Source organism: Anser cygnoides, chromosome Z (genome assembly GCF_040182565.1).
Source record: "Anser cygnoides isolate HZ-2024a breed goose chromosome Z, Taihu_goose_T2T_genome, whole genome shotgun sequence".
NCBI lineage: Eukaryota > Metazoa > Chordata > Aves > Anseriformes > Anatidae > Anser > Anser cygnoides.
Genome location: NC_089912.1, coordinates 64,492,562 through 64,517,599, shown reverse-complemented (window position 1 = coordinate 64,517,599; position 25,038 = coordinate 64,492,562). Strand labels below are relative to the sequence as shown.

Here is a 25,038-nt window from a genome sequence, read left to right as displayed (position 1 = left end):
GGTGGGAGGTGTCCCTGCCCATGGCAGAGGGGTGGAATTAGATGATCTTTAAGGTCCCTCCCAACCCAACCCATTCTGTGCTTCTATGATCCCAGGACCATTGATCAAACAATCAGAGAGAGTCAGACACGAACCTAGCCCCTCAAGAGCCTCCTTGCAGGCATCCCCCCAGAACCCAGTGCTCTACAACAACTCCCAGAGCCACCCCTAACCCATTTACAGATGCCAAACCCTGCTAACATTTTGCTCAAGATGCTGCATGACTCTTAGTCAAGTTTAAAAAACCATCAAAAAACCCTCACGCTGTATTTGCCGAAATCGCTGTTCTCAAAATAAGGCTGCTCGGCTCAAACACAGTAAAAGATGGGCGCGTAACTACAATTCTCACAACATCTTTTCCCACCATTTTGCTCAGAGACCCGCAGGCACCCAGACCTCCTCCGCGCCCCTTACCTTGCAGCTCTGCACCAGCTGCTGCTGCGCGGCGGGGTTCTTGTTGGAGGCGGCGGCGTGCTGCGCGGCGGCGATGGTCTGGGTGGCGGAGGCGGCCGCTTGCTTGGCTGCGTGCTGCAGGGGAAAGGCAGGGGTCAGCCATGGGGACAATGTGGCTTGGAGGCCCCCCACCATGAATCGGGGTCCTGCTCCCCTCTAAGCTTCTCCTGCCGTGCCTCTGCCTGCCACGGCAGTGCCAGCACCTGTGGTGCTGGAGATCAAGTTCAGCACCGTAAGGCAACGTGGCGTGAACACGGAAAAGGGGGACGCTGCTCAGATATTGTGGTGGCAGCAGGGAGCAGTGAAGTCTCTACAGGATTCAGCGTGAACATATAAACTGTACAAAAGGGATGTCATCCCAGAAAGCATCATGATGCAGGCTCCTGGCCAGGACCAGCTCGTACACCATCCCTCCTCCTGCTCTGCCTCCCCGGCCCGGTGCTCACCTCCAGCTTGTGCACCAGCTTCTTCTTGATGGCGTTCTGCGCTGCGGCGTTGGTGGCCATGCGGAGCCCCTCCGCCGCCTCCCGCAGCCGCTGCTGCTGCTCCTCGCTGTCCGGGTGGGCTGCGGCTCCCTGGGCAAAGCAGGAGAGCCATCACACCTTCACATCCCACACTTTATGGAGAGCAGCCCCTCTGCTCCAGCAGCTCTTCCCGTGCGCCACGAACCTTTGCAGCCTCGACCATCTTGGCGGTGGCGTCGGCCAGGATCTTGGCTGCGCTCAGCAGCTTGCGCGAGTTCTCCAGGTCCGTCTCTCCCTCTGCGTCGGCTTTGATGGCGTTGACGAGGTCGGAGGTGGCCTGGGCCAGAATACGAGCCTGCCGCACCATTTCCCCTGGGACAGAAAGGACGGATGGCCGTCAGCGAGTCCCAGGGGCTCCCTGGTATCTCCCCGCTCCACCACACCAGCCTCCTGTCCTCGGTGCAAGCCCCAGGCACCAGGCCACGGCAAAGGCACAGCAAACAGGCATGGAAGCACGGCCCCGGAGAGGCTGCTCCATCTACCCGTGCTCCCTTGAGCCCCCCACCCACTCTGCTCCTCCCCAGGTGCCACCAGCCGCTCGCTCTCACCCGCGTCGCCCATGGAGCTGAATATGTTCTCGGTGACGTTGAGGATGGTGTCGGTGGCCTGGTCGTAGCGCCCGATGGGCTGCCCGCCCGTGGCGTGCTGCTTGATGTGCTGCAGCAGGTCATTCAGGGCCTGGGTGACGGCGGTGGCTGCCACCCCCACCTGCTTCAGCAGCTGGTCGTCGCTGGTGGCCGCCTTGGAGGCCTCCACGCAGCCCTCTGCCGACTTGGCCACCAACTTGCCGGCCTCGATCAGCTGCTCCTGGCACACCGGGGAGCTGATGGTGGGAGCCACGACCTGCAGGGGAGGAGGAAGCTCTGCAGCTGCCACCGCGCAGCTCCTGCTCTCCAGGAGCTGTCCCCGACCACTGTCCCCGACCTCCAAAGAGGACAGGAATCAGGACGTGTGGTCCCAAACCCAGTGGGGTGAGCGTGGGTGCCGCTTACCTTGGTGCAGGCCACCAGCTGGGAGGTGGAGAGGGCGCACTGCGTGGCGGCCGCGATCACCTGCGTCTGCAGCGCCGAGTCCTCCGTTTTCTGAGCCACGTTCTTGGCTTTGAGCACCAGGGCGGCGGCGGCGCTGGCCACGGCCTTGGCCAGCTGCATGAGCATGTCCTGCGGGGATGGAGGGGGTCAGCGCTGGAGTCACCGCGGAGCCAGGCACGGCCGCCCGCACAGCTCTCTCGTGAAATATTCAGCAGGGAAACATGAGCTCAGGGGGCCTTTCCGCCACCACGGCCTCTCAACGAACTCCTGGAGCGGCTTGTGTGGCTGGCAACTCCTCGAGCACATCCCTACGGTGTGCCACAGCCGGCACCAGGGCGCTGCCCTGGATAAACACACCTCCAGGAGCAGCTCGGACAACCTCCAGCATCACCCGTGATGCTGCCACAGGAACAACCTGCGCCACACCCTCAGTGGTACCGCAGCGAGAACCACAATGCCAGGACGCCCTGCCAGCAGGCAGCTTCCCTCGCAGGACGCCCGACCCGGCAGCACGCTGCAGCCCTCAGGACTCGCCCTCACGCGCGTGCTGCTGGCACCCACCTGCAGCAGTGCCAGGCTGCAAGCCCCGGGGCACTGAGCGTGGGGCAAGGAGCTCGGACGAGGTGCTGTGCCCAGGGCACGGCTCCCCGGCTGCAGCACGGGCACCCTCCCGCTGCAGACGGCAGCTACGCCGCTGCCAAGCCCCAGCCCTCCTTCTGAGGGCGTGCTTGCAGAGCGTGAACGAGGCAAAACCACCACCAGGCTCTTGAGCAAGCCCTGAAGCTGCACCCTGCTACTACAGCAAAGCCTCTGGCCACCAAGCGGAAATATCACACCATCCCCTCGCCTCCTGCGAGCAAAGGCTGCTCCTGCTGCCGTCCATCGCCCTTCCAGACAGGACAGCAGCCCGAGAGCACATGCACCGAGCTCGGGAGCCACCACTTCCCCAAAGCACCGCAGCTGCCCGAGGCAGAGAAGCAGCCCCCCCCGGCAGAGGAGCCCAGAGGAAGGAAGCAGATACACTTGGGTCTGGTGGCGGAGGGGCAGGCTGCCCTGCACGTCGCCCTCCGGTTCCTAAATCCGCCCCTTGGCCCCGCTGCCCTCCGCCGGCTGCGTGAGCTGGGACTGCCAGGTCTGCAGCAGGGGCCCTGCAGGAGGGAGCTGCCTTTCCTGGCTCTCTCTCCAGGGTTTTCTACTCATATCGTGGCCCCAGTGAACAGAAACCTCTCCTTTTGGGAGCCTGTTTCGGTCCACGCTAGGGCTGGCTCCCTCTCCCAGCACCGCCCGCTGCCTCCCTTGTGCTGGGAGCAGCAGTCATGGAAAAACAGTGTGGCTGGAGGTCAGCTCAGCAAAAAAAAACAACCACGAGGCTCCAGCCGCCTCGGTTCCCTGCTCTGGGCAGCCTCACAGACCCGGGCACAGCTCGCCTGGGCAGCGACCCGAGTGCATGGACTTCGGAGAGCTGATTACGAGAAAAGCAGATTTTCCACCAGAGCCCTTCTCCCAAGAGTTCAGCTGATCGTCCCCAGAGGAGCAGCCCTCACATCCGAGAGGGGCAGACACCACCAAGCCATGCCTACAGCTCCCTTTTACCGTCTTTGGGTCAGAGGCAGACAGGATCCAAGCGCGCCGGCTTTCTGGTATCTACATGAGAATCCACAAGACAAGAGGCGTTACGGGACCGCGGCTCCAAGGGCGGGGATGGGAATCGGCCTGTCCCCTCCCTGGGCAAAGTCACCGTGCACGGGCCAAGCTTCAGCACGGACCTCTCCTGCCGGCAGAAGGTCCCCGCGGGGCGCTCCTGTGCAAGGCAGAAGGTTTTTTCGAGCACGCGTCCCTGTGCGCAGCCAGGCCCACCCACCTGGAACCGAGGGTCGGTGTCGCTCTCCCCGATCTGCTGCAGCAGCTCCCCGCTGGTCTGGCCCACGAGGCCGGCAGCCTGCAGGAGGTTCTGGCGGGGCTGCAAGGGAGGAGGAAAAAAGTAAAAAAACAACCGTGGGTTTTGAGCAAGCCCCAAACCGAGCTGTTCCCCCGGCTCCCACCCCCCGTAGCCCCACGTCCCTCCGCCCCCTCGCACCTCGGCGCTGGCAGGCTGCGCCGTTTTCAGCAAGTCGGAGACGGCGCTGGCCAGGTTCTTGGCCGCCTGCAGGAGCTGCCGCCCGTTCCCTCCCTCATCCTCCATCAGCGCGGCCAGCAGCTTCACGCCCTTGGACATCTCGGTCAGGTTAGAAGATATGGTGGTGACGGCACAGCCCACAGCTGTGTAGTCCGTGTCTGCCGGGTCCCCTGCGCGGGAAGGAGAGGAGATGTGGGGACAGAACATGTTCAGTGACGCCCCAAAAGCACCTCCTGCGCCTGGAATTGATGTGATTCTTCCTGGGAGCACTTGGAGAAGCCCCCTGGCTCCCAAGTCCAAAAAATGGTCACATTGTTTGGGAAGGGCAGCACGGGAAAGGAGAGCTGGACCACGCTGCGGCCGTGACCGTGGTTTAGGGGAGGACGGGTCAGCCACAGCAGGGGAAGGATGGGGAGCAGCCCATGCACCGACAGGGATGTTGCAGGGTCAAAAGGCAGGGAGTGCTACTGATTCTCCAGGCACATCGGAAGAGGTCTGGGCTCTGTTAGCTCTGGTTGAGCCAGGCTGCCTCCCTCCAGTCTCCAAGGGAGGGCAGGAACATTGATCTTCATCCAAAGGCTGGGGAAGGGAGACCAAGCCTTCTCCAGAGGTGGAGAATCGCTGTTGTCCAAGCCCTCCACCTACCTGCGGTGAGGTTGACCACCGAGGCTGTGCCGGCAGTGATAGCATCCACCTGGGAGTGGATCTCATGCTTGGACTCATCCATCTTGTTCTTGCGCCACGCTTTGGAAGCCTGAAATGGGGAGAACAGGGTCAGGAGGTGGAGGTGGTGGTGGGGAGCCCCGGTGAGGTGCAAGAACGAGGAGACAGGGAGAAGGGAAGGAAGCGCAGTTACCGCCCAAAACTCAGCTCACCCTAAAGCTGCAAGCCTGTAAGAGCAACCCCCCCAAGCATCCTTTCCACTCCTGTGCCTGGAGCTGGACACAACCCCACCTCTGCAGGGAGCAGACCATCCCGGGAGCTGCTGACACTTCTCCTGGGACAGCAGCCAGCCTCATCCAACCCACCAGCAACCAACGCCCCTCCCAGCTTGGCTCCTTCAGCCCGGACAGCCCAGCACCCCTTTTCCCCAGGCACTCACAGCATCCTGCCCAAGGGGCGGCAAGGTCTCGAAGTCGTCCAGGGTGGCCTGGGCTGCGTTCACAGCCTGCATGCTGGAGTTGATGGTGCCCGTCAGCGCCTGCTGGGCTGAAGTCTGCAAGGCAAGGGCAGGGTGAGGTGCGCTGGGGGAAGCACTCTGGGAAGGCGCAGCCACAAAAGGGGGGCAGGCAGCAAAAAGGGGGGTCTCCACTCCGCGCCCCCCGCTGGGAAATGCCCCATCCCGCTGCAAAGTGGATGCCCAGTGGAGAGCCCAGCCCATAACCATCTCTCTGGGAGCAGGAGCAAAGGCTGGGGGGACACAGAGCTTCTACAGCAAGCCCTGGGGGCAGGCACCGAAGGTAACAGACTCCTTGTGGCCCTGCTCAAATGTTCCCTTGGCTGCAGAGGAGGATGAAGGGGAGGGCAGCACCCCCAGCAGCAGCAGGGCTGCGCCACGGACCACAGCACCAGGAACAGCCCCGCAGGTGCCCGTTCCCTGCAGTGGTGGGCACGGGGAGCGCTTACCAGGGGCGGCATGTGCCCTCGGTGCATCTGGCCGCTGGTGATCTGCAGCTGGGCCTGGGGCATGGTCCCCACCTGGAAGTTCTCGGGGCCCCCAGCCCCGGTGCGCATGATGGCCGGCAGGGCCACCGAGCCCAGCTCCGCCTTGCCGACGCGGTTAAACTGCTGCTGCAGCACAGTCGACCTGCAACGCGGGGGGGGAAAAACAGCAGCTAGATCCGGGAACGCTCACCTCAGACAAACCTCCTCCCCGAACCAGCGCCACCGCTGTGTACGAGCCCCCGAGGGTGAAGGATGCCCACGGGATGCCGGGGGCTGCAGCTGTCCCGCGTGCGTGCAGCACGGCACACTTACTTCTTCGGAGACACGGAGTCTTCCAGCATGGTGGACTCCTCATCCCCCTCCAGTCCGAAGTGGTCTTTGCTCTTTTTCTGTGGAGGTGAAGGGAAAACACGTCAGCCTGCGTGCACCTCCCAGCCTCCGCCCCGCTGCCCAGGCTGGGGCACCCCCAAGCCCCATGGCACGTCCCCAGCCCCCCCAGCAGCACCGCGTGCCCGTGGGGCACCTCGCAGCACCCCAAGGAGAGGAGCCAGCTGTAGGCAGGCTCCCCGCACACCCAGGCACTCGCCTTTTTCAGGATGATGTCGATGTAGCCGGCGATCAGCTGGGCGATCTGCTCCCCCTCCGTTGTCTGCACGGAGTAGTAGCCATCCTGGTAATCTCCGAAATCCTGCAACAGCACGGCACGGGGTTGCACCAGGGCAGGGTGCATGCGCCCGTCCTGAGCCCCTCTGGTATGTGCTAAGCACCCGTGGCCAGCTGCTGTGCCAGGAGCAGGGCTCAGCCCCTCCATCCACCCATCGCGGGGCCGGCAGAGGCAGGAGGAGCAGGGCAAGGCAGCCCCACGGAGGGGAACAACCCAAGGGAGGAGCAGAGGGATGAGGGCTGGGGCTGGCCCCTACCAGGGTGAAGCTCTTGGGGGAGGCTGCCCAGCGCTTGATGTTGGTCAGGCTCCACTCCTGAATCACTTCCTTGGTTTTCTCGTCCACGCGCATCACGCACTCCTTGGTGATCCCCAGCAGCCGCGGCACCAGCTTGTTCTTCCCCTTCATCTTCTCCTGCGGGACGGGACAAAGGGGTGAGGGGCTGCCCCAAAGCTCGCTCACGTGGCCAGCAAAAGCCCCCAAGGCCACGCTTCCAGGTGATGACAGCAACAGCGTGGGTCTTGGAAAGGACACGGGGAAAAGCATGAACCAAGGAGTGAGAAGGCAGCACGGAGGGAAAGCCAAAACGAGGAGCAGGCACAGAAGGGACACAAGGAAAGCTGGAGCAGGTTGGGGTGAGGAGCGGATAGGGACGGGAACGATGAAGGGATGCTGGAAAAAGGGAATTTTGGCCAGCTAGCACGAGAGGTGGGGCTGGGGAGCCGCTGCTCTACCTTGACCAGGAAGAAGGAGACGCCGTAGGTCTTGAGGGAACGGGCCAGTTTCACGTAGCGAACTTTGGCCTCGATCTCGCTCATGTTCCCGCAGCTCTTGTGGGCCTGCAGCAACAATGAGAGGACATCAGGACAGCTCCACGGTCCCCTGGCTGTGACGCTGTGTTGTCCCTCCCCATCGCAGCCTTCCCAGGCTCTCCCCGCTCCGCCCTGCACGTACCATGAAGATCTTGCGCTCCCCTTTCTGCTTGATGTACTCCTTGGGCAGGAAGTCCTTGAGCCTGCCAAAAGACAGCAAAATCAGCTGTTACAGCACGGCCCGAAGCCATTCCGCTTCGCCTACGAAGACACCCAGCCTTCGAGAAACCCCTGCCAGCGCGGAGAGTTTTTGGGAACAGGAAGGATGTGGGAGAGGTCGCTGCGCTAACGACAACTCCAGGACCCGCAGGACCTCTCCTCCTCGGAGCCACCCCTCCGCCCTCCGGGACGACGGAGCCCCAGGGGCTGCTGCTCGGCGCTACGGGAGGGTGCTGGCAGAGGCAGCGGCACCCCCGGGACACTCACTCCAGAAATCCTGGCTTGTGCTTCTGCTCGTTGTGCGGCCCGAACTGGATCTGGCACTGGTAGCCGGCGAACTCGCACGCTTTGTCGAAGGAGACGGGGTGGGAACCGTTGAGGATGTCATCCCGAGCCTGCGTGGGAAGAGAAGGCACCGGGATCTGAGCACCCTGAAACACCCCCGCGGCTGCCCCTGGCCCAAAGTCTCAACCGTGAGCCCTGATGGGCACGGGGCAGCGGAGCGAGGCACGCCGTACCTGCACGTAGAGCAGGTTGAGCTGCACGGGGTCTCTCGAGTCCACGTTCTGGTCAGAGTAGAAGAACTTGCGCCGCAGCAGCAGCGTCTCGTTGTCGTCGATGCCCTGCTCGCGCAGGGTCCGGCCGTGGTCCAGCCAGTTCACTGCAGGCGAGGGCAGAGCATGAGCAGGGACGGACAGATGGCCGGGCAGGGACAGACAGCCGGGCAGGAGGCCCCGCTCCCATCCCTGCCGCCCCCTGCGTGGGCTGGATCCACCCCAAGCACTCCCCAGCACGTACACTCATCGTCCGTGTGCAGTTTCTGCTTGAGCTTCTCCATCTTCTTCTCATCCCGCAGCAGGGTCTTGTCCTTCTTGAGCGTGCCGGTGACCTCCTCCTTCTTCTCTTCCATGATCTCCCGGACGAGGGAGTACTCGTCGTAGTTGGTGATGCCTGCAGGAGCGCACGGGACTGAGCTGGTGCCGCTCCCCTCCTCCCCTGAGACCCTCCTGTCCCTCACCACCGCCCGTCCTCTCACCGATCCGGGCGCATATTGTCATCAGCATGTCTGTGACGGTTTTGGAGTCATCGACCATGACAGTTTTCACCGTCCCGTCCAGCATGCGGATCTTCAGGGGCCGCTGCTTCTTCTTGTACTCCATGGTGTCCTGCAGGCACAGCGAGCACAGCTCCCAGCGCGGGCACCGGGCACCCGCAGCTCCCACTGACCCTGGGGGGGACGCGGGGCGCACGATGCGGGCTGGGCGCTTACCCCGTTGCGGAGCATGTAGTAGTCCAGAGCCTTCCCAGCCTCCAGCCAGATCCCTTTCTTTGGGTCTTCATCCGAGAGGAACAGCCCGAAATCGTTGGCTGGAAAACAGAGAGCCTCTGTCGGCACAGCCCCGGGCTGGATGGGGCCAGGAAAGAGCGCTGCAGCGAGCAGCCACCGCTGCCACGAGCAGGGGGAAAGCCTGAGTGGGCACAAAGCTGGCAAACGAGCGTCGGGGTAGGTGTTTGACATCCACTTATCTACAGGAAAATTCATCTGAAGCACGCCTACGCAATGGTGACAGTCACAGCTGAGGGGAGAGCTTGGAGCTGTGCTTGACAGCTGAAATCTTTGGTGCGAAACATTACGAAGCACGATGATAAGATGCTGCAAAACCTAACAGACAAAGCACGATGATAAAATGCTGGGCATCGCCAGGAAGGGTGCTGGGAACACGGCAGAGGGCATCGCCTCCCCGGACTGTAAAACCTCAGCAAACCCAGACCTTGGGCGCTGCTGCCCCTTGAAAATACACCGAGATGGACCAGGAGGAGCAGCCGCTCGGTACGAGGGACTAAGGAAGCTGGCACTCCTTGCTTTGGGGAGGAGCAGGCTGGAGGAGGACGTGCTGGAGGCTTACAAGGTCTCGGGCATGGTGAATCAGTGCAGAAGTGATGTTCTGTAAATCCTGCCAGCCTGTGCCAGGGGACTGGGTGGGTCGGCTGCTGCCAGAGCCCAGGGACAGCCCCGGTGCTCTTGTTGCGAGAAGCGCGATGGGCTCCGGCCCGGGAAAAGCCCTTCTCCTCCCCTCCAAAAGCCCTTCTCCTCCCCTCCAAAAGCCCTTCTCCTCCCCTCCAGCAGCTGCTGGGCCGGCCATTGGTTTTGTAAGCGGGCGTTGCTGGCGGGGAAGGGGAAATTCCTGAGCTGCCCTGCGCCTGCCCGGCTCACGCTGTGCTGAGGATCCTGCTAAACGGAACAAGAGAACCAGGGAGGCTGGCCTTTGCTTTTTTTTTTTTTTTTTTTTAAATAAAAGAAAACAACTATTTTCAAAGCCAATTTTAAGAGGATAATTCTAAAGCTCTGAAAACTGAGCAGCTTGTCTGGATCTTTGGCTCGGGAGGGGAGAGGCGCTTCCCGAAACAGGGCAAGAGCAGAACTGGAAGCTGTGCGCAGAGGGTGCGGGGATGCCACATTACGGCCACAAAACCCAGGCCAAAAGCAGGGGAATTGGGTAACTCCTGGCCCAGCAGCTTGAGACCCCTCTCCTGGTGTAGTGCGAGGAGCAGGGCAGGAAAGCACGCTCAGGATGGGTTTGCTGGGGGACAGGGGCAGGGTGCGCCCAGATTTAAGCAGCAGGACCCTGCTAAAGGTGACAAAATAAACGAGCAGCTCCAAAAGGGATCCACGAGGGCCACCGGGTAAGGGCAGCAAGGAGAAACAACAGCTGCAAGGATCTCAGAGGGAAAGAAGAGCTCCGAGCAGATAAATGGAAGATCTGTACGCGAGGTTCCCAAAATTGCAACCCAAAGGCTTTTGGAGAGCTGCGGGCACGGCGGTGGGGAAGGGGAGGCAGCAAGGAGCAGCAGTGCTGAGCTCAGCCCTGTCTCCAGCAGGGTCGAGCTCCAGCTGTTCTAGGGAAAAGCCGTGAGCAAGGGGGCAGGAACTCGGGCACGAGCAGCTCCCTTTAAGGTTTTCTCCTCGCCCTTTACGAGCAGCTTGGCTTGGGCCCAGGGGCAGGAAATGCAATGGCTGCGGATCTGTATAAACACCCCGTCCCCCTCCGAAACCGAAAGCTGCGGTCACACAGAGCGAGAAGGCATTTCCTCTGCTCCGCCAGGAATCCGCTGCTCCCAGATGTCGTCGCCTTCCCCTCCTCCTCCTCCTCCTCCTCCTCCTCCTCCTCCTCCTCCTCCTCCTCCTCCTCCCGTGGTCCCCACGCCGCGGCCGCTCCCTGCCCAACGCGGGGCTCGGCGCAGCGCCGCAGGAATCAATCGCCCGGGCACGACTCGCATCGTGAGGTCGTTTGTCATCGGCTTAATTCTGAGCCTGACGGCAGCCGGGAGATATTACAGCTGAAAGAGCTCGGCGAGGTAGCAGCAGACCAGCACGTCACGGCCTCGCGGAGGGCCGCCGGGGAGGGATGTATATTCCCCAAGAAAGGAAAAGTTAACTTATATGGTGCAGGAGCACCCGCTGGGAGCACTGCGGCTGCTCGAGCCCACCTAGCCTTGGCCAGATTAATGAATGCACGCAGGAGAGAGGAGACAAGAGACAGGCGGGGAGCTGGCTGGGAGAGCTTGACCACTGTTTCACTTCCCATGTGTTCCCCTACTGCCCTGAGCCCCCACCGGGCATAAATAAGGGAGCACAAAGAGCCCCGAGGTCTGGTCCCGTGCCCTGAAAGCACGCTGATGGGGAGCATCGAGGTGCGAGGGGAGCCCTTGTCAGGCTGCAGGAACTATCGGTTATTCTCCTTTATTTACTTATTTTTAAGCAGGCGACCTTACAAGGCGACGATCCGCGGCCTGAGCAGGCAGGTCAAGTCAGCTCCTCTCGGAGCTTTTTGGGGCCGCCACCCCGCACAGCAGGGACACCGCCTTCATTTTTGGGAGCCTGTGCACCCAGCGAAGGGCCACCAAGCGGCGATATCAGGGCAACCTCTCCCAGCGTGCTGGCAGAGCAGGACCTGCAACGCACCCATACCAGCATCGCTGCACCAAGGGGAGGTCTCCAGACCTCCGAAAGCAGCCGCGGTGCTCAACGAACACGAGAGCATCCCCGTGGATGAGGACCGTCTCCCACAAAACACCGCTTTGCACAAAAGCTTCTGAGGTTCAGAATCAAGTTTTTTCGCCCCCAGAGGTGCCTAGCAGGGACAGGCTCCCCTCTCCCTTAAACCTTCCTCTCCCCACGCCAAGGGGAGCACCCAACACGCACCCCACTGCTACTCTCTTTTGGGTGCAGAAACCCAGACCTGCGTGGAATGAAACACGAAAGGGAGGATGTGAAATGTCAAATCTTTAAACATTTTTTTTTAGGGGACTGAACAGCCATGTGCTGAGCGGCAACAGGTCGTGGAGATCAGCCTGGACTAAATTTGGCTTTGCCCAAAGCTGCAGCAGTGGGAGAGGGGCTTTGTGTCCTGGCAGTACCAATGCCAAGCCTGTCCCAGGCAGGTGAGAGGCTGTTTAGGGCACCTCCAGGGGCGTGAAAAGAAGAAAAAGGAGATGCAGCTGGGAAAGCAGAGGCCGGGCAGCAGGAGGGGACGGGGGACGAGCCCAGGAGCAGGGCAGAGCCTCGTCCCTGCACTGCACGGAGAAGATGGGGTCACCGCGGACTTACGCTGTCCCATCTGTGCCTCGGGCACCCGCTCCCGGATCATGCGGCAGGCGTCGTACACCATGGTGGAGGGCTCGAACTGCATCGTCTTCACCACATTGCCGATGCTGATCTTCAGCGAGAGGGCAACCATGGTGGCGGCTGGACTGTCCCCACTCCTGCGTCACCTGCCGGAGGACACAACCCGGTCAGCTCTCGGTGCCCGGACCCCGCGCGCACCCCGGGGACCTGATGGTGGCCGAGATCTTCTGGGATGGAGACAGGATCACAGAATTGTCTAGGTTGGAAGAGACCTCCAAGATCACCGAGTCCAACCTCTGACCTAACACTAACAAGTCCTCCACTAAACCATATCACCAAGCTCTACATCTAAACGTCTTTTAAAGACCTCCAGGGATGGTGACTCCACCACCTCCCTGGGCAGCCCATTCCAATGCCTAACAACCCTTTCGGTAAAGTTCTTCCTAACATCCAACCTAAACCTCCCCTGGCGCAACTTTAGCCCATTCCCCCTTGTCCCGTCCCTAGGCACGTGGGAGAATAGACGCATGTGCTTGCCCCACCAAACCTGCCTGGATGCCGTGGTGGAGGAGCAGAGATCAGGGCTCGGCTCCCCAACCGAGCAAGGGCTGGTGGTGGCAGCTCCCGGGGTCCTTCATGGACACGAGGGCTTCAGATGAAGCTCCTCGCTCGTCACCCCGCTGCACCCAAGGGTGGTTTTGAGCTCTGGCCAGGACGGCGCCTTCCCCATCCTTCACCCCGGCATCACGGAGCGGATTCTGCAGCCCTCACCCACCAGTGAGGAGGAAACGCGTGCCAGCAGGGCGGCGAGATAAGTTGGGACAGCGTGACGGAGGGGGGTTAATTATAACCGCCATGACACAGAAGCCACAAGAAGGAAAACCCTGCTTTGACCCGAGGCCACCAGTGTCCGGCCCCGCTATCAGGGCCGAGCAGAGGTCCCACGTGGGCACCCCAAGGTGCCGAGCCTGGAAAACCCGTGCGTGCTTCCTGGGGGCGCAGAGCCCTTGGGGAGGAGATAGGGACCCCTGCACCGGGGGGGGGACACGGGCGATGCAAACCTCTGCCCCACCGCCAACGGGCAACTTGGGTGTCCCCTGCCCTCCGGAGCCTGCCGGACGGAGCGACCTCGCTCCTCCACCGGGGCTGACCCGCTCCAGGCTCCCTGGAGCCACGGACAGCCGGAGGAGGCAGGAATCCCAGCGGATGCACACCGCATCTGCCCGGGGCCGGGCGGGAGGAGCGCGGTGCCGCCTCCGCCAGCACATGGAGCCGCTCCAGCTGCGCATTCCTGAGCCGTTCGGCAATGCTGCGTGCAGCAGGAGCCCTCGCGGAGGCCCTCGGCCCCCGCCGACGAGGAATGCAAGGCGAGCGGTGCCCCCCCCCCCCCCCCCAAGCACGCACCCTGCCCCGCAGCCCCCGGGCAGGATGGGTCCCCACGGCGGGTGCGGGTGAGGAGCAGCCGGCGGTGGAAAGGGGTTTTCGAGCGTTTCGCAGGCAGGGCGGGCTGCTGCGGTCAGCGGGCCGTCACTCGTCATCTTCCCTACATCTAAAAATATTCCGGAGCTGAGCGCAGGGCTGCCTTCCATCCCTGCCCCCTGAGCCGCCCTGGGGAAAGGAGGACGTGCTGCCTCCAGGGCAGGGTCAGGGACCACGAGGAGCACAGCATCAGGTGATAAAATTAACTCCATCCCGGCCCAAACCTGGATCACGCTGCGAAGGGAACGCGGTGCCGGAGCGAAACGGACGGTGCGAGCGGGCAGGAGCCCTTCCAGCTGCCCTGACCATCCCGGCAGCCCTGCTCTCAAGCTTTTTGACCAAAACGGCGAGTTCAGTTTTTGGAGGAACTGAACGCGTTTTTGGAGGCGTTTCCGTCACCAGAGGGGAAACGCAGCATTTTGCAGCAGGGCAGGGGCCGCTCCGTGCCACGCGCGCGCTCCCCACGACCACCAGCGGCTTGCACGTGGCCAACGCCACGCTGAAAGCAGGGTGCGAAAAGCAAAGCACGGAGAGCTCGGGGCAGGGGGGGGGGCGAAAAGGGCGCTCGTAGCGGGCGTTACAGCTTCACACCCGGCGCAGCGCTGCAGACACTCACGTGCAAGGTGCTTAACGCCCCGAGCGAGCAGCCGACGCGCTCCCAGCGGCCTGTAAAGCAGAAGTGGTCTACTGCTATTTGCAGCAGCGCGCCTCGAAACCCCACGGCAATCTGGCGGAGGCTCGTCACGTGAGGCTTGCGAATCGGTGCGGGTGCCTCCCCGCAGGCGCAGCGCCCCGCCGGAGGGGGGGGTGGGCACACCGGGGCCGGGAGCGCGCACGGAGCGAAGGGCGACGGTGGGCAACGGGGCGGCCCGAACGGGCGACGCGCGCACGGCGATGGGAGAGCACGGCCAGCCTCGCGCCGTCCCTCGGGACGGGATGGGGGGAAAAAAAAAAGTTAAATAAAAAGGAGAAAAAAAAAAAAAAAGGGGGCTATGCGAACGCACACCGAATTTTCTGGCTGGGCTCCAGGGGAGGCAAACAAGCCAGCGGCTGCCCGCTGGCAGGCGAGGGCAGACGGGGCGGCCGGAGGCACTTGTGCGGCGAGCCCCGGTGACGCAGCGGGTGCCTGCCCTCCCCGCGCGCGCCTCCCGGCACCGGGCTTCGCGTCCCTGGGCAGGGAAAAAAAAAATAAAAAAATAAAAAAAAAAAAACGAAGTTTCACGTCGGTAATGACAACGATAAAAACCGCAAAAAGTTTTTGGCTCTGCCGTGCGGGAGGCACGGCGGCGGCACGCTCCCAGGAGCCGCGGCCCCGCGCCGAACGGACCCGTTCCCCGATTTTCCCCCGTTTTCCGGGCCCGTTTCCCAGTTTTCCCTATTTTTGCCCCACGGCAGCCGCAGGGGGCTGCGGGTGCCCCCGGGAAGGGGCCCGTCCCCGGTGCAGGAAGCTCCCCCAGCCCTTCCGCCCGCGGTCGCAGCCCCGCCGCGGGGGCTCGGTGGCGAGGCAGGATCCGGGGAGCTCCGGGATTTTAATTTATTACTTTTTTTTTCTTTTTTTCTTTCTTTTTTTTGTTGGGGGTGGGGTGGGGTTGCTTTTATTCCTTTTAACCAGCCGCGACGCCCGCCGGCCGCAGCCCAGCCCTCGGGGTTAACTTGTCACCGGAGGGCACGGAAATCCCAGCCGGCGGGGAGGTGCGCGCCGGCCCCGTTTTCGCCCCGATTTTGCCCGGTTTCACCCCGTTTTGCCCGTCTGCGAGCTGTCAGCCGGGGATAAGCCTTCCTCCTCCTCCTCCTCCTCCTCCTCCTCCTCCCCGCCCGCGGGGTCACGGCGCGGCGGCTCCGCTACCGAACGCGGGGGCTGCCGCCGGTGGCCGGCCCCGGGGCACCGGGAGGAGGACGAGGAAGAGGAGGAGGAGGAGGAGGATGGGGGGGGGGGGTACACCCACACGGTGCCCCGACCCCCGACCCGCAGCCTGCCCCCCCCCCCCCCCCCACGGTGAGAACCGGGGGGGGCTGTCCCGGTGCCCCGGCCCCCCCCCGGTGCCGGGACGCCCCGCGGCGAGCCGTGCCCGCTCCCCCGGCCCCGTGTACCTGGAGCAGCGCGCCGGGCCCGCCGAGCCTGTGCGGCAGCGGGGCGGCACCGCCCGCTTCCCGCCCCCCCGCCCCCCCCCCCCACCCCGTTCCCCCGCCGCGCATGCGCCGGGACCGGGCGGAGCGGGGCGGAGCAGCGCGGAGCGGGGCCGGACCGAGCCCGCCCCCCCCCCCCCTCCCCGTCCGGTCCCCGGGCATCGCCCCGCGGCGCCTCGGTAGCGATCGTGTCCCCGCCATCCCCGCCCCTCCCCCCCCCCCCCCCCCATCCCCGCCCCGGTGCCGCCGCCGCCGCGCGCGCTCCCGCGTCACCGGGAGGGGCGGGGCCGCACCGGGCGGGGCGGGGGGCGCGCGGGGGGTGCCGGGAGCGCGCTGACGTCAGCGGCGGGCGGGGGAGGAGGCGCTGAGGGGGAGGGCGCGATCGGTGCCGGTCCCGTCACGGAGCCGCTCCCCTCACGGAGCCGCTCCCCTCCCGCTCCCGTTACCGCTCCCCCAAGCCTCGGTGCCCCCCCCCCCCCACCCCGAGCTGTCCCACAGCCCCCCCCCGCCCGCCCCGTGCCCGCCGCCCGGTGGCTGAGGCCTGCTCCCGGCGCCGCCCGCTGCCCGCCTCGCCCATGGCGTGCCCGCAGCCCCCGGCGGAGCAGGACCTGCTCGGGTTCCTCCTCGGCGGTGAGGAGCCCGGGGACGGCCTCCTGCTGGAGGAGTGGGGCCTGCCCGGCGCCGAGGTGAGCTGTACCGGGGGGGGGGGGGGGGAGGCTCCTCACGGGGGGCGGGGTCAGGTTTGGCTCCGTGCTCACCGAGGGTTTTTATTTTATACCATTTTATACCATTTTATACCATTTTATACCATTTTATACCATTTTATACCATTTTATACCATTTTATACCATTTTATACCATTTTATACCATTTTAAATCATCTTATACCATCTTATACCATCTTATACCATTTTTTATTTTATATTACTTTATATTATTTATTTTATATTTTATTTTATTTTATTATCTTTTTTCTCCGCAGCTGCTGAGCGAGGAGATGGACGACTTCATCAGCCGCCTGCTGAGCCCCTTCGAGGACGAAGCGGGGTTGCTGCAGGGCTGCTCGCCGGCTGACAGCGACAGCGGCATTTCCGAGGACCAGAGCCTGTCCCGCAGCCCCGGCAGTGACCTGGCCGGCAGCCCTCAGAGCTCCGACATCGTGCAGGTTGATCACAACTATTCCCTCCACCAAGGCTGGCCGGCGCTGGAAAGCGTGAGGGCGGACACGGCGGAAGGAGATGTTTCCATCGACCTTGGTAAGCGATGTGGGGGGTCCTTCAGGCCCAGCTGCGGGTGGTGCTGTGCCTGAAAAAAAGAAGAAAAGGGTGCGGAAAAGCACCCTGACACAGAGGTCTGCTGTGGGGGCACGGAGTAGTGATGGAGAGACTTCTATCATGCCTTTCTGCTGCCATAAAATCGCAATTTCACGCTACTCGGATGTGGCTGGTGAGGTTTTTGTGCTGCTTCACTGAGGCCCGCAGCTCGACTCTCCCTTCCTTCCCCAGAGACATGGACGGGTTTGGAAAGCATGGCTGAGGCACTGGAAGCGAGCTCCAGTTTCCCAGTTGCTGTTGACGTGGATGCTGGACCCCAGCTCGTGCCCGGAGCCACCGTGCAGGTACTGACTGCTGTGCCTAAGGAAGCGTGTGTTGGTGGGCCCAGCCTTTGCTGTTCATCACATCTTCCCTTTTCTCCGGGGAAGGGAGAAATTGCTCTGAGGAATGTCTTTGGGGAAAGCTTTGGGAGAGCTTATCCTGGTTCTGCATGCCTTCTCTGCTCTGGGGTGGGCTCCGTCCCTTTACCTGGATTTTCAGTAGGTATATTTCTGCCGTTTTCTAGCCTGACTTCCCAGAGCTGGTGCTGACTGAGGAGGAGAAGCAGCTCCTGGAGAAGGAAGGTGTTTCGTTACCGACCTGTCTGCCACTGACCAAAGTGAGTCCTCACTGCTGCCTGTCACTCACAGACAGACTTTGGTTCCTCAAGCGCTTCAGCGCTGAAAACGCAGGACGGTGCCTCGGTGGGGCCACGTGTGGCAGGGCTCGGGGTCCTGCTCCTCCCCTCAGGGCCCTGGCTCTTGGTCTCCCCCCTTGCGACTGACTGCAGGAGGCAGTAACACCACAAGTGCTTTCGGCCTTCTTCCCGCTTGCCTGGTGGCTCGTGCGCTGCGTGCTTTTCATCTTCCTTGGGTTTATTTTATTGCTCTGGTACACCAGGAAGCTGCCGGTCTTATCAGCAGGCCAGAGTTTGCCTGGCAGCTTGTGCATTCATTCAGTGGCGTGGGAGGAGCAGGGGACAAAAGTACACAGGTTTCTGCTTTCTAGGCTGAGTGCAGCGCAGCATTTGTGGGGGCTGGGCTGCCATCAGCCTGGGGTGGCTGCTGATGAGGAATGGCTCTTGCAGGCTGAGGAGCAGCTCCTGAAGAAAGTGCGCCGGAAGATCCGGAACAGGCAGTCAGCCCAAGACAGCCGTCGCAGGAAGAAGATCTATATGGATGGCCTGGAAAACAGGTACGGGCGCGCAGCAGCTGTGCTCTGCTGCTGCTGGGGTCGTGCCTCCACGGGCAGAGAGCGAGCAGACCCCGCGGGGGGCTCAGAAGCTCGGGGCATGGCCTGCCTGCCCTGTTAGGCTTGGGGGAGGCACGGAGCTTGCTCAGTTTGAGCCCGGTGCTGGCCAGACCCCGCAGTGTTTGTGTCTGCCCCAGCCACACAGAGGTTCTGGCTGTCCCCTGAGGAAAAACCCCGGCGAAGTCCCTGCAGCTGACTAACAAACCTCTCTGTTTTTCCCCTGTGGTGTTCGTCTGTCCCGGGCAGGGTGGCAGCCTGCACGGCTCAGAACCACGAGCTGCAGAAGAAGGTGCAGCTCCTGCAGAAGCAGAACATGTGAGTTCTCTTGGTTGGACGTGGCCGGAGATGTGGTGGGGAGGGTTGTTCCCCTGCCTGGGGCTGTGGCCCGTCGCTGGCTGCGAAAGGGGAGGAGGGACGTGCAGCTCGTGGCCCGACCGCTGCGCCAACGCGTTGTGCCTGCTCTCCTGCAGGTCTCTGCTGGAGCAGCTGCGCAAACTGCAGGCCTTGGTGAGGCAGTCCACCACCAAAACCACCACAGCGAGCACCTGCGTCATGGTGAGTGGCTTCAGCCCGCTTTGGGAAGGGGTCTCGGCCGCCCCTGTAAATCTGGGCGGCAGGCGTTTATTGCGGCCGGTAATGCCTGTTCACGTCCTTTTGCTGAGAGCTCTGCTGATCTCTGTTCCCAGGTCCTGCTTCTGTCCTTCTGCCTCATCCTCTCGCCCAGCCTCTACTCGTTCGGGAGCAGAGGGCCGCAGCCGGAGCTCAGAGGTGAGTGCCCAGGGGGCTGAGCATGGTTCCGGGGAAAACGGGGCAGAGCACTTCCCACAGAGCCCAAATTCCTGGGCACTTCCAACCCGAGAGCCCCTGGGATGAGCGTTGGTTTGCCTTCCCTTTCCCAGCCCGGCTCCAGACCCTTCCCTTTCTCAGCCCAGGGTTAGGGGTGACACCAGAACTGCTCAAATCCGCCGCCGCGGGGAGCACGGGCTGTGCTCGTGCCTGGCGGCTGCGCAGCATCCTCTTTCCCCGCCTCCCCGGGGAGGAGTGTTCTCCTCTCATGGGCTCGGCGGTGGCCTGTGCTCTGTAGGACTGCGAGAGGTTGACGCATCCCGCTCTCGAGGCAGGGATGACGAGGCAGCTCTTCCTCTTTTTGCAGTGCTATCGCGGCAGATTCGCGAGTTCCCGAACCAGGCTTGGCAGGCAGCACGAGGCAGGCAGGAGGAAGCTGCGCTGGAGGGGCTCAGCCCCAAGCCCGAGGACACCTCGCTGCTGGGCAGCCTCAATCGGTCACGGGAAGAGGGGCAGAGTCCACCCAAGCCCGATCCGAGATCCGCCTTCAGCGGCAACTCGTCCTCTGACCCTCCTGCGACAGCGGGCTCCGAGCTGGGCCCTCCCCAGCCGCAGGAGCAGCGCTCCCGGAGCGACCCCTTGCAGTCGGAGGTGCTGGCGCCGTGGAAAGCCAAGAGCCAGGAGTGGGTGGAGCACACCGCCAGCGTGGTCATCCAGCAGCACCACGCCGACGAGATGTGACCCTCACCTCCTGCTTGCTGCCTGCCGGGGTGAGGCCGGACGCCCCGTCGGGGAGGGACAAGCAGAGCCGCGTTAGCGGAGAATCCGTCGGAGCAAACACTTTTTAAATCATCTCCTGGTTGCTGGCATCTCAGAGGGTTTAACAGAGAGGAAGCGTTGTGCCGATGATCTATTCCTACACCCTGCTTTGTGTATCTCCAACGGGAGCCTGCCCGAGATGGGGTGGGAAGCTCTGGGAGCTTCGTTCCGCTGTGGTGCAGAGGGTGAAGGTGAAGGCTTGGTCCCGCTCTCCGTGCCGCGTCTGGTGGCCACGAGCACTTCTTCTTGTCCCTCCCCAGTGATCCCACAGCGCTGTCTGGTGTTTGGGCACGAGATGGCAAGCGGGGTGCTGACTTCAGTGCCCTGCAGGGAGTGGTCCTGCCCTTGAAACAGCCCTGGGGCTTCCCCTGATTCTGCTAGCCGCTGAGCCATGGGCTCGCTGCTGGCCGGGCTAGAGGAGGTGACGGGGAGTCGTTCCCAAGCTGTGTGAGCCAGTTCCCCTCGCAGGGGCCCAGCCTTTCCTCTCCCACACCCCTGAGCTGAGCTTCTGCCCCTCGGGCAGAAGGGATGAGGCTGCCACGGGGGAGCAGAGCCGAGAGCTGCGGGGCCTCTTGCTCGTCCGAGGGCTTTCCTGTCCCCTTGGCCAGGTCCGGAGCGGTGCTGAGCGCCCCGGCTCTGCAGCCAGCTGGCTCTGGCCGCTCTGCGAGCTGGGGCTTGGTGTCCTCCCTGCAGTACAGCCCAGTGGTACCTGCTGAGCACCTCCTTCCCCTGCTTCGGATCTCAGCCCGTGAGGACGTTTCCTCGTTATCGAAGTGTAAATAAGTATTAACGAAGTGTAAATAAAACCTGCTCTCTGTGCAGCTCTGCTCTCCCTGCTCCTTTCCGTCTGGGGCTGGGCTGAGCAGGTGAGGCTGGGCGTGGGGCTGGGAGCGTCGCAGAAGCACCCCGAGTGCAGGAGCCCCTCTCCCAGCCCAGCAGAGGCCGGGGACGTGTGACACCCTCCGAACAGTTCGGGAGGAACGGGTGCTGCCGGCACCCACGTGTGTGACGGCTGTGTGCAAGCAGTGGCGGCAGCAGGGCCTGCAGTGCGGCGATGCACGGCAGAACCGAGCGGCTTCCCCTGGAGGAAGTGCAAGGAGCCGCTGTCTGCCCCCACCTCTGCTTTCGTAAGGAGAAGCTGCACAATCGCAGGAAGTGGAGCAAAGCTGGAGTGGTGCAACAGCCCCGTCCCTTCGGCTGGGGGGCGATGGTTGCTAAACGAGGGCTGTGTGCTGAGCTCTGTCGGGGTCGCTGAGGCGTCAGAGGCTCCTGAGCTCAGGCTGCAGCGCCCAGCACGGGGCTTGGGGTGCAGGAGCCCGGGGAAGCAGGCGTGCTTATGGCAGAGAAGCACTGGAAGAGGCGTTGTGCGGGTGGGCGAGAAGTAAAATTGTTTGCTTTGTCTCCGCTTGCGAGAAGAAGAAGCGGAAGAGTGCGGCTCGCCCACGGGCTGTGCCTCGGGACAGGTGGCAGCACACTTCTGCTTCGAGGATGAGGTGACCCCCGGGGAGGCAGCCGCTGCTCCTTCCCCAGCCGCCTCCTGCGGCGGCAGGTCGGTCTAGGAGCCCAGAATTGCTTTTGTTTCATTTTCTGCAGTTCAAGGGCAGGGTGTGTAACGCCACCGATGCCAGCGGGAGTCCCAGACGCTGGCCCAGGGCTGATCGATATCCGTGTGAGTCACGCAAAACAAAACCTGGCGGTGTAGCCGGCAGTGCCGGGGCTGGACGGGCACCGGCACCGGCGCCTGGCGCTGCGCCCCGCACCTGCCACCCGGCCGAGCGTCAGGAGGGGAGAGCTGGGGTGTCTCAGAGCCCGCATCAGGTCCAGGTACTGCCACAGAGACGTTTTGGGGTCGGTGCCCTGCACCCTCAGCCTGTGCCACCCCAGTAATGATGTTTTTTCACCGCTTTCTGTGCTCTTGTGCCTGCCCCGCCGCGAGCGGCTATGAGCCAGCAAGGGGAAGGAAGCGTGGCACGGGCCTCGCGCCGCGGGGCGAGGGGCAGCGATGAGAAAAATGCCAGGAACGAGCCCTTCAGACGTGTGTTGTTCCCGTCAGGCAGAGGAACAGGAGGAGCCTGCTGTTTCTGTGACCCCCCCGCACTCCTCGTCCTCGCTGAGGACTGTCCCTGACAGCTCTTCTCCTCGCACGCCGCGGGTGGCACGGGGCGTGCTGAGGTGCGGGGAGTGCTGCCGGCGCTGCCACAACGCTGTCCCCAGCTCGTGCGGGGCTGAGCAGGGTCCTGCTCCCCTGGAGATGGTGGGGACCTCGGGACAATCGTGGGATGGGGGTCACAGACGGGGGACGGGTGCTGGGAGAGGCACTGGGGTGCCACAGGAGGACGTCCTGGCAGACGGGATGTGAGAAGACAAGAGACAAAGGACGTTTTGCAGCAAAGCTTTATTGGGAGCAGAGGAAGGGGCAGGAGCTGGGTCTGCAGCCCAGCACCGACACCGGCTTGGGTCCCCGCGGGGCCGCCCTCACTCCCAGCGCTTGTGCAGGCGGGTGAAGACGTTGGTGCCGACCCTGTGGGGACAGAGCAGGAGACGTCAGGCAGGCAGCATGGGGCCACTGCGCCGCTGCCCGGGCCCTGTGCCTCTGCCCCGGGCTCACCTGGTGGCTTTCCAGTCGTCATTGATGCTGTCGACGTGTGACCGCAGGAGCCACATGGTCTTCAGGACCTCCTTGCCGTCCTTGTCCACGAAGCACTGGCCCGTGAAGACGGTGTTGGCGTCTGCGGGGAAGGGCAGGTGAGGGGAGCGTGGCCGGGGCCGTGAGCCCCGAGCTGGACAGTGCCGGAGCCATGGCTCCTTGGGGACAGCTCGCTCGGGCTGTCCCTGCCCTCTGGGGACGGTGGTGTTGGGGAAGGCGGGCAGGGAGGGACGGGGGCTGCATGGAGATGGGCAGAGAGCAGCGGACTTCAGCCCCAGCCCCTCCTTTGTGTCCTGCGACCAGGAGGTGACCGAGCCCAGTGGCTCTGGGAGCAGGGATGGGGAACCACTGGGGACACAGCAGGGGACAGGGGAAACATAGGGGACACCTATGGCAGGGATCATCGGGGTGCTGCAGGGAAGGGCAGGAAAGCATCAGTGATGGGGTCAGGGGCAGCACAAGGAGGGATGGGAAGCACTGGGGACACCGCAGGGAGGCTGGGCAAGGAGAATAACCTGAAAAGCTCCAGTTGACGGTGAAGCCGAAGGTGGGCTGGCTCTTCTGGTTGGTGCTGTGCTGGTTTCCCTTCAGCGGTGACAACTTGATCTCGTTTGTCGTGGCCGTCACAGCCGTGTGGTAGGTGCCGGTGAACTCGCCCTTGGTGTTCACAGCCCCGATGGTCATGTTGGAGCCCAGGTCGTTGGTCCAGCGCCCGGTCAGCACGCACTGGGGCAGAGGGGGCTCAGCACCGGGCAGGAGGCAGGGGAGCCCCAGGGGTGCAGCCCCACTGCCCGTCCCCAGCCCCAAACCCGTCCCCAGCCCCAAACCCGTCCCCAGCCCCTTACCTTCTCCGCAGAGAGGCCGGGGGCCAGCAGAGCCAGGCTGAGCAGCAGCAGGAGGGAGGTCGTCGGCACCATCTCTGCAGCAGGTGGACAGGCGGCCGTGCTCCTCGCAGGGCTCCCTCGCCTTTTTATTGCCGCAGGGGTGCCAGCTCTGCCCAGGGTTTGGTTGTGCAATCGGGGCGGTTCCACTTCAGCAGTTCCCGGCTGCAGGCACGGATTCCCAAAATCCGGTGTTGAAACTGTCCCTCCTTGCTGGCGTTTACAAAGAAGAGCCCCCCGGGGAGGCTGGCAGCACGGGGGCTCAGCCGGGGAAAACCCCTTTCAGGGAGGATGCTCCCTTCTGCTGCCCCTTGGCCACCTCGGGGCTGTGCCGGGGCAGCACATAAGGTGCCCAGCAGCATCAACACCAGCCCCCCCGGCGATGACAGCATCACAGCCCCCGCCTGCTCCTCCTCACCCATCTCCATCATGCAAAACAAATTTGGGACCGGAGCTGCTGCAAGGTTTCCAGGTGTGCAGCTCCCTCCCAACTGCAGCCAAGCACCGGGTGCAGCCCCAGGGGCTCGCGCTCTCCCAAACCCCTTTTTAATAAAGTCTTTATTTCTTAATAAAGAAAACCCCCCAGCACTGAAAAAGCCAGCAAGGAGCATGAAACCATCACGTCCTGGGTGCGCCAGCAAACAGGTTTGCTGCTGTGCTGGCAGGTTGGAGGAAAAAGACTGATTCTGAGAAGCAAGCATTCCTCGAATATCTTGGTTGTCGTGTTTTAATGCTGACAAATATTATTTTTACACCGGGGTTTTCAAGTCGCTTAAATCACGTATTTACATACTTCCGCTTTTGTTGCTGGCCGGGGAGGCTGACGTGACTCAGTTCATGCCAGATTTCCTCATATGTTCCTTAAAAACATCCAAGGTGACCTCTTAAAAAAAAAAAAAGTATTGCTTCCCCAGTCATCACCCACAGGCACAGAGAAAAAAAATAAATCCATTTCTGGTAAGGGAGCAGCTCAGAAATACATCTCCGTTCTCCTTTCCTTTTAGCCTCGCTTCTGAGCCCTGGTTTCTCTCTGGCAGGAGGACTGATCAGCGCCCGTGCTGCTGGACGCCTCGGTGCCACCTCTCTGCAGAAGCCCTGCAGACCCCTTGCTGCTCCCCCAGCATCGCACTTCCCGGCAGGACCACTTCGGGGATTTAGGCTCCCGTGGCTCGCTTCCCGCAGGATTTTCCAGCCCTTGGTCTCTCTGCTGCACACACACGTGCCCCGGCTGTGACAGCAGCCGTGCCTTTCTGGGAAAAATTCCTGCTGCTGTGTTGACTTTGCTTTTATCTAGGAATCGGCTGCACCTCAAGGTAGGATTTCCCATTAAGCGCTGGGTTTACTTTGGCTGCCCAGGCACAGCTCATTTACGCACGGGTAGGTTTCGTTTGGCAGAACAGAAGCTCCACCATCAGGATTATTTACCATTCCTTTTCCTATATTTAATAAACCTTAGCCTGGTGGTGCGCGAGAGCTGGTGCGCAGGATCTGTGCGCTGAGCATCCTCCGACATCCCCCGAGCCGGGCAGCACATGGCGAGCCCTGCGATTGAGTCAGCCTTGGGAAATGTTTCTCCACAAATGGTGG

General features: G+C 62.7%; 3 protein-coding genes across 5 annotated transcripts in view; 1 reads left to right on the top strand and 2 right to left on the bottom strand.

The window, feature by feature from the left end:
• TLN1 (talin 1) overlaps positions 1-15,822 on the bottom strand; it is a 31,706-nt gene extending 15,884 nt beyond the window's left edge. The window contains exons 1-24 of one of the 3 annotated variants that reach the window (XM_066988747.1): positions 15,719-15,764; positions 14,244-14,293; positions 12,131-12,294; positions 8,792-8,889; positions 8,558-8,687; positions 8,320-8,472; positions 8,040-8,182; positions 7,789-7,916; positions 7,445-7,505; positions 7,225-7,329; positions 6,749-6,904; positions 6,415-6,516; positions 6,141-6,217; positions 5,790-5,970; positions 5,266-5,379; positions 4,809-4,917; positions 4,125-4,333; positions 3,909-4,007; positions 3,641-3,691; positions 2,009-2,176; positions 1,565-1,859; positions 1,162-1,328; positions 939-1,067; positions 454-567 (exon numbers count right to left, since the gene is read on the bottom strand). In XM_066988747.1, the coding sequence (XP_066844848.1) occupies positions 454-567; positions 939-1,067; positions 1,162-1,328; positions 1,565-1,859; positions 2,009-2,176; positions 3,641-3,691; positions 3,909-4,007; positions 4,125-4,333; positions 4,809-4,917; positions 5,266-5,379; positions 5,790-5,970; positions 6,141-6,217; positions 6,415-6,516; positions 6,749-6,904; positions 7,225-7,329; positions 7,445-7,505; positions 7,789-7,916; positions 8,040-8,182; positions 8,320-8,472; positions 8,558-8,687; positions 8,792-8,889; positions 12,131-12,260 (2,919 nt within the window). In that variant the 5' untranslated portion in view covers positions 12,261-12,294; positions 14,244-14,293; positions 15,719-15,764. Of the gene's footprint in view, positions 1-453; positions 568-938; positions 1,068-1,161; positions 1,329-1,564; positions 1,860-2,008; positions 2,177-3,640; positions 3,692-3,908; positions 4,008-4,124; positions 4,334-4,808; positions 4,918-5,265; positions 5,380-5,789; positions 5,971-6,140; positions 6,218-6,414; positions 6,517-6,748; positions 6,905-7,224; positions 7,330-7,444; positions 7,506-7,788; positions 7,917-8,039; positions 8,183-8,319; positions 8,473-8,557; positions 8,688-8,791; positions 8,890-12,130; positions 12,295-14,243; positions 14,294-15,718 lie in introns of all 3 variants that reach the window. The other 2 variants (XM_066988746.1, XM_066988748.1) reach the window with 2 other exon arrangements.
• A 233-nt stretch (positions 15,823-16,055) lies between these two features.
• On the top strand, positions 16,056-20,744 carry CREB3 (cAMP responsive element binding protein 3). The gene is made up of 9 exons (XM_066988754.1): positions 16,056-16,440; positions 16,737-17,010; positions 17,260-17,372; positions 17,594-17,686; positions 18,155-18,261; positions 18,565-18,633; positions 18,789-18,873; positions 19,005-19,086; positions 19,472-20,744. The coding sequence occupies exons 1-9, from the start codon at positions 16,330-16,332 to the stop codon at positions 19,843-19,845; spliced, it is 1,308 nt and encodes a 435-aa protein (XP_066844855.1). The 5' UTR covers positions 16,056-16,329; the 3' UTR covers positions 19,846-20,744.
• Positions 20,745-22,299: 1,555 nt separating this feature from the next.
• LOC106036393 (avidin-like) lies at positions 22,300-23,645 on the bottom strand. Its single transcript, XM_013181797.2, has 4 exons — positions 23,416-23,645; positions 23,086-23,296; positions 22,532-22,652; positions 22,300-22,444 (listed from the first exon to the last, which is right to left on the bottom strand). Exons 1-4 carry the CDS (start codon positions 23,485-23,487, stop codon positions 22,399-22,401), a joined length of 450 nt encoding a protein of 149 aa, XP_013037251.1. The 5' UTR covers positions 23,488-23,645; the 3' UTR covers positions 22,300-22,398.
• Positions 23,646-25,038: the final 1,393 nt, after the last annotated feature.

Bases quoted from the DNA above. Each gene is read 5' to 3' on its own strand.
- CREB3 (XM_066988754.1), top strand. From the start codon at position 16,330: ATGGCGTGCCCGCAGCCCCCGGCGGAGCAGGACCTGCTCGGGTTCCTC. The intron at 18,874-19,004 runs GTGAGTGGCTTC...CTCTGTTCCCAG, and splicing joins CAGCGAGCACCTGCGTCATG to GTCCTGCTTCTGTCCTTCTG. The intron at 19,087-19,471 runs GTGAGTGCCCAG...CTCTTTTTGCAG, and splicing joins GCCGCAGCCGGAGCTCAGAG to TGCTATCGCGGCAGATTCGC.
- LOC106036393 (XM_013181797.2), bottom strand. From the start codon at position 23,487: ATGGTGCCGACGACCTCCCTCCTGCTGCTGCTCAGCCTGGCTCTGCTG. The intron at 23,297-23,415 runs GTAAGGGGCTGG...CCTCTGCCCCAG, and splicing joins CCGGCCTCTCTGCGGAGAAG to TGCGTGCTGACCGGGCGCTG. The intron at 22,653-23,085 runs GTTATTCTCCTT...CCTTCCCCGCAG, and splicing joins CGTCAACTGGAGCTTTTCAG to ACGCCAACACCGTCTTCACG.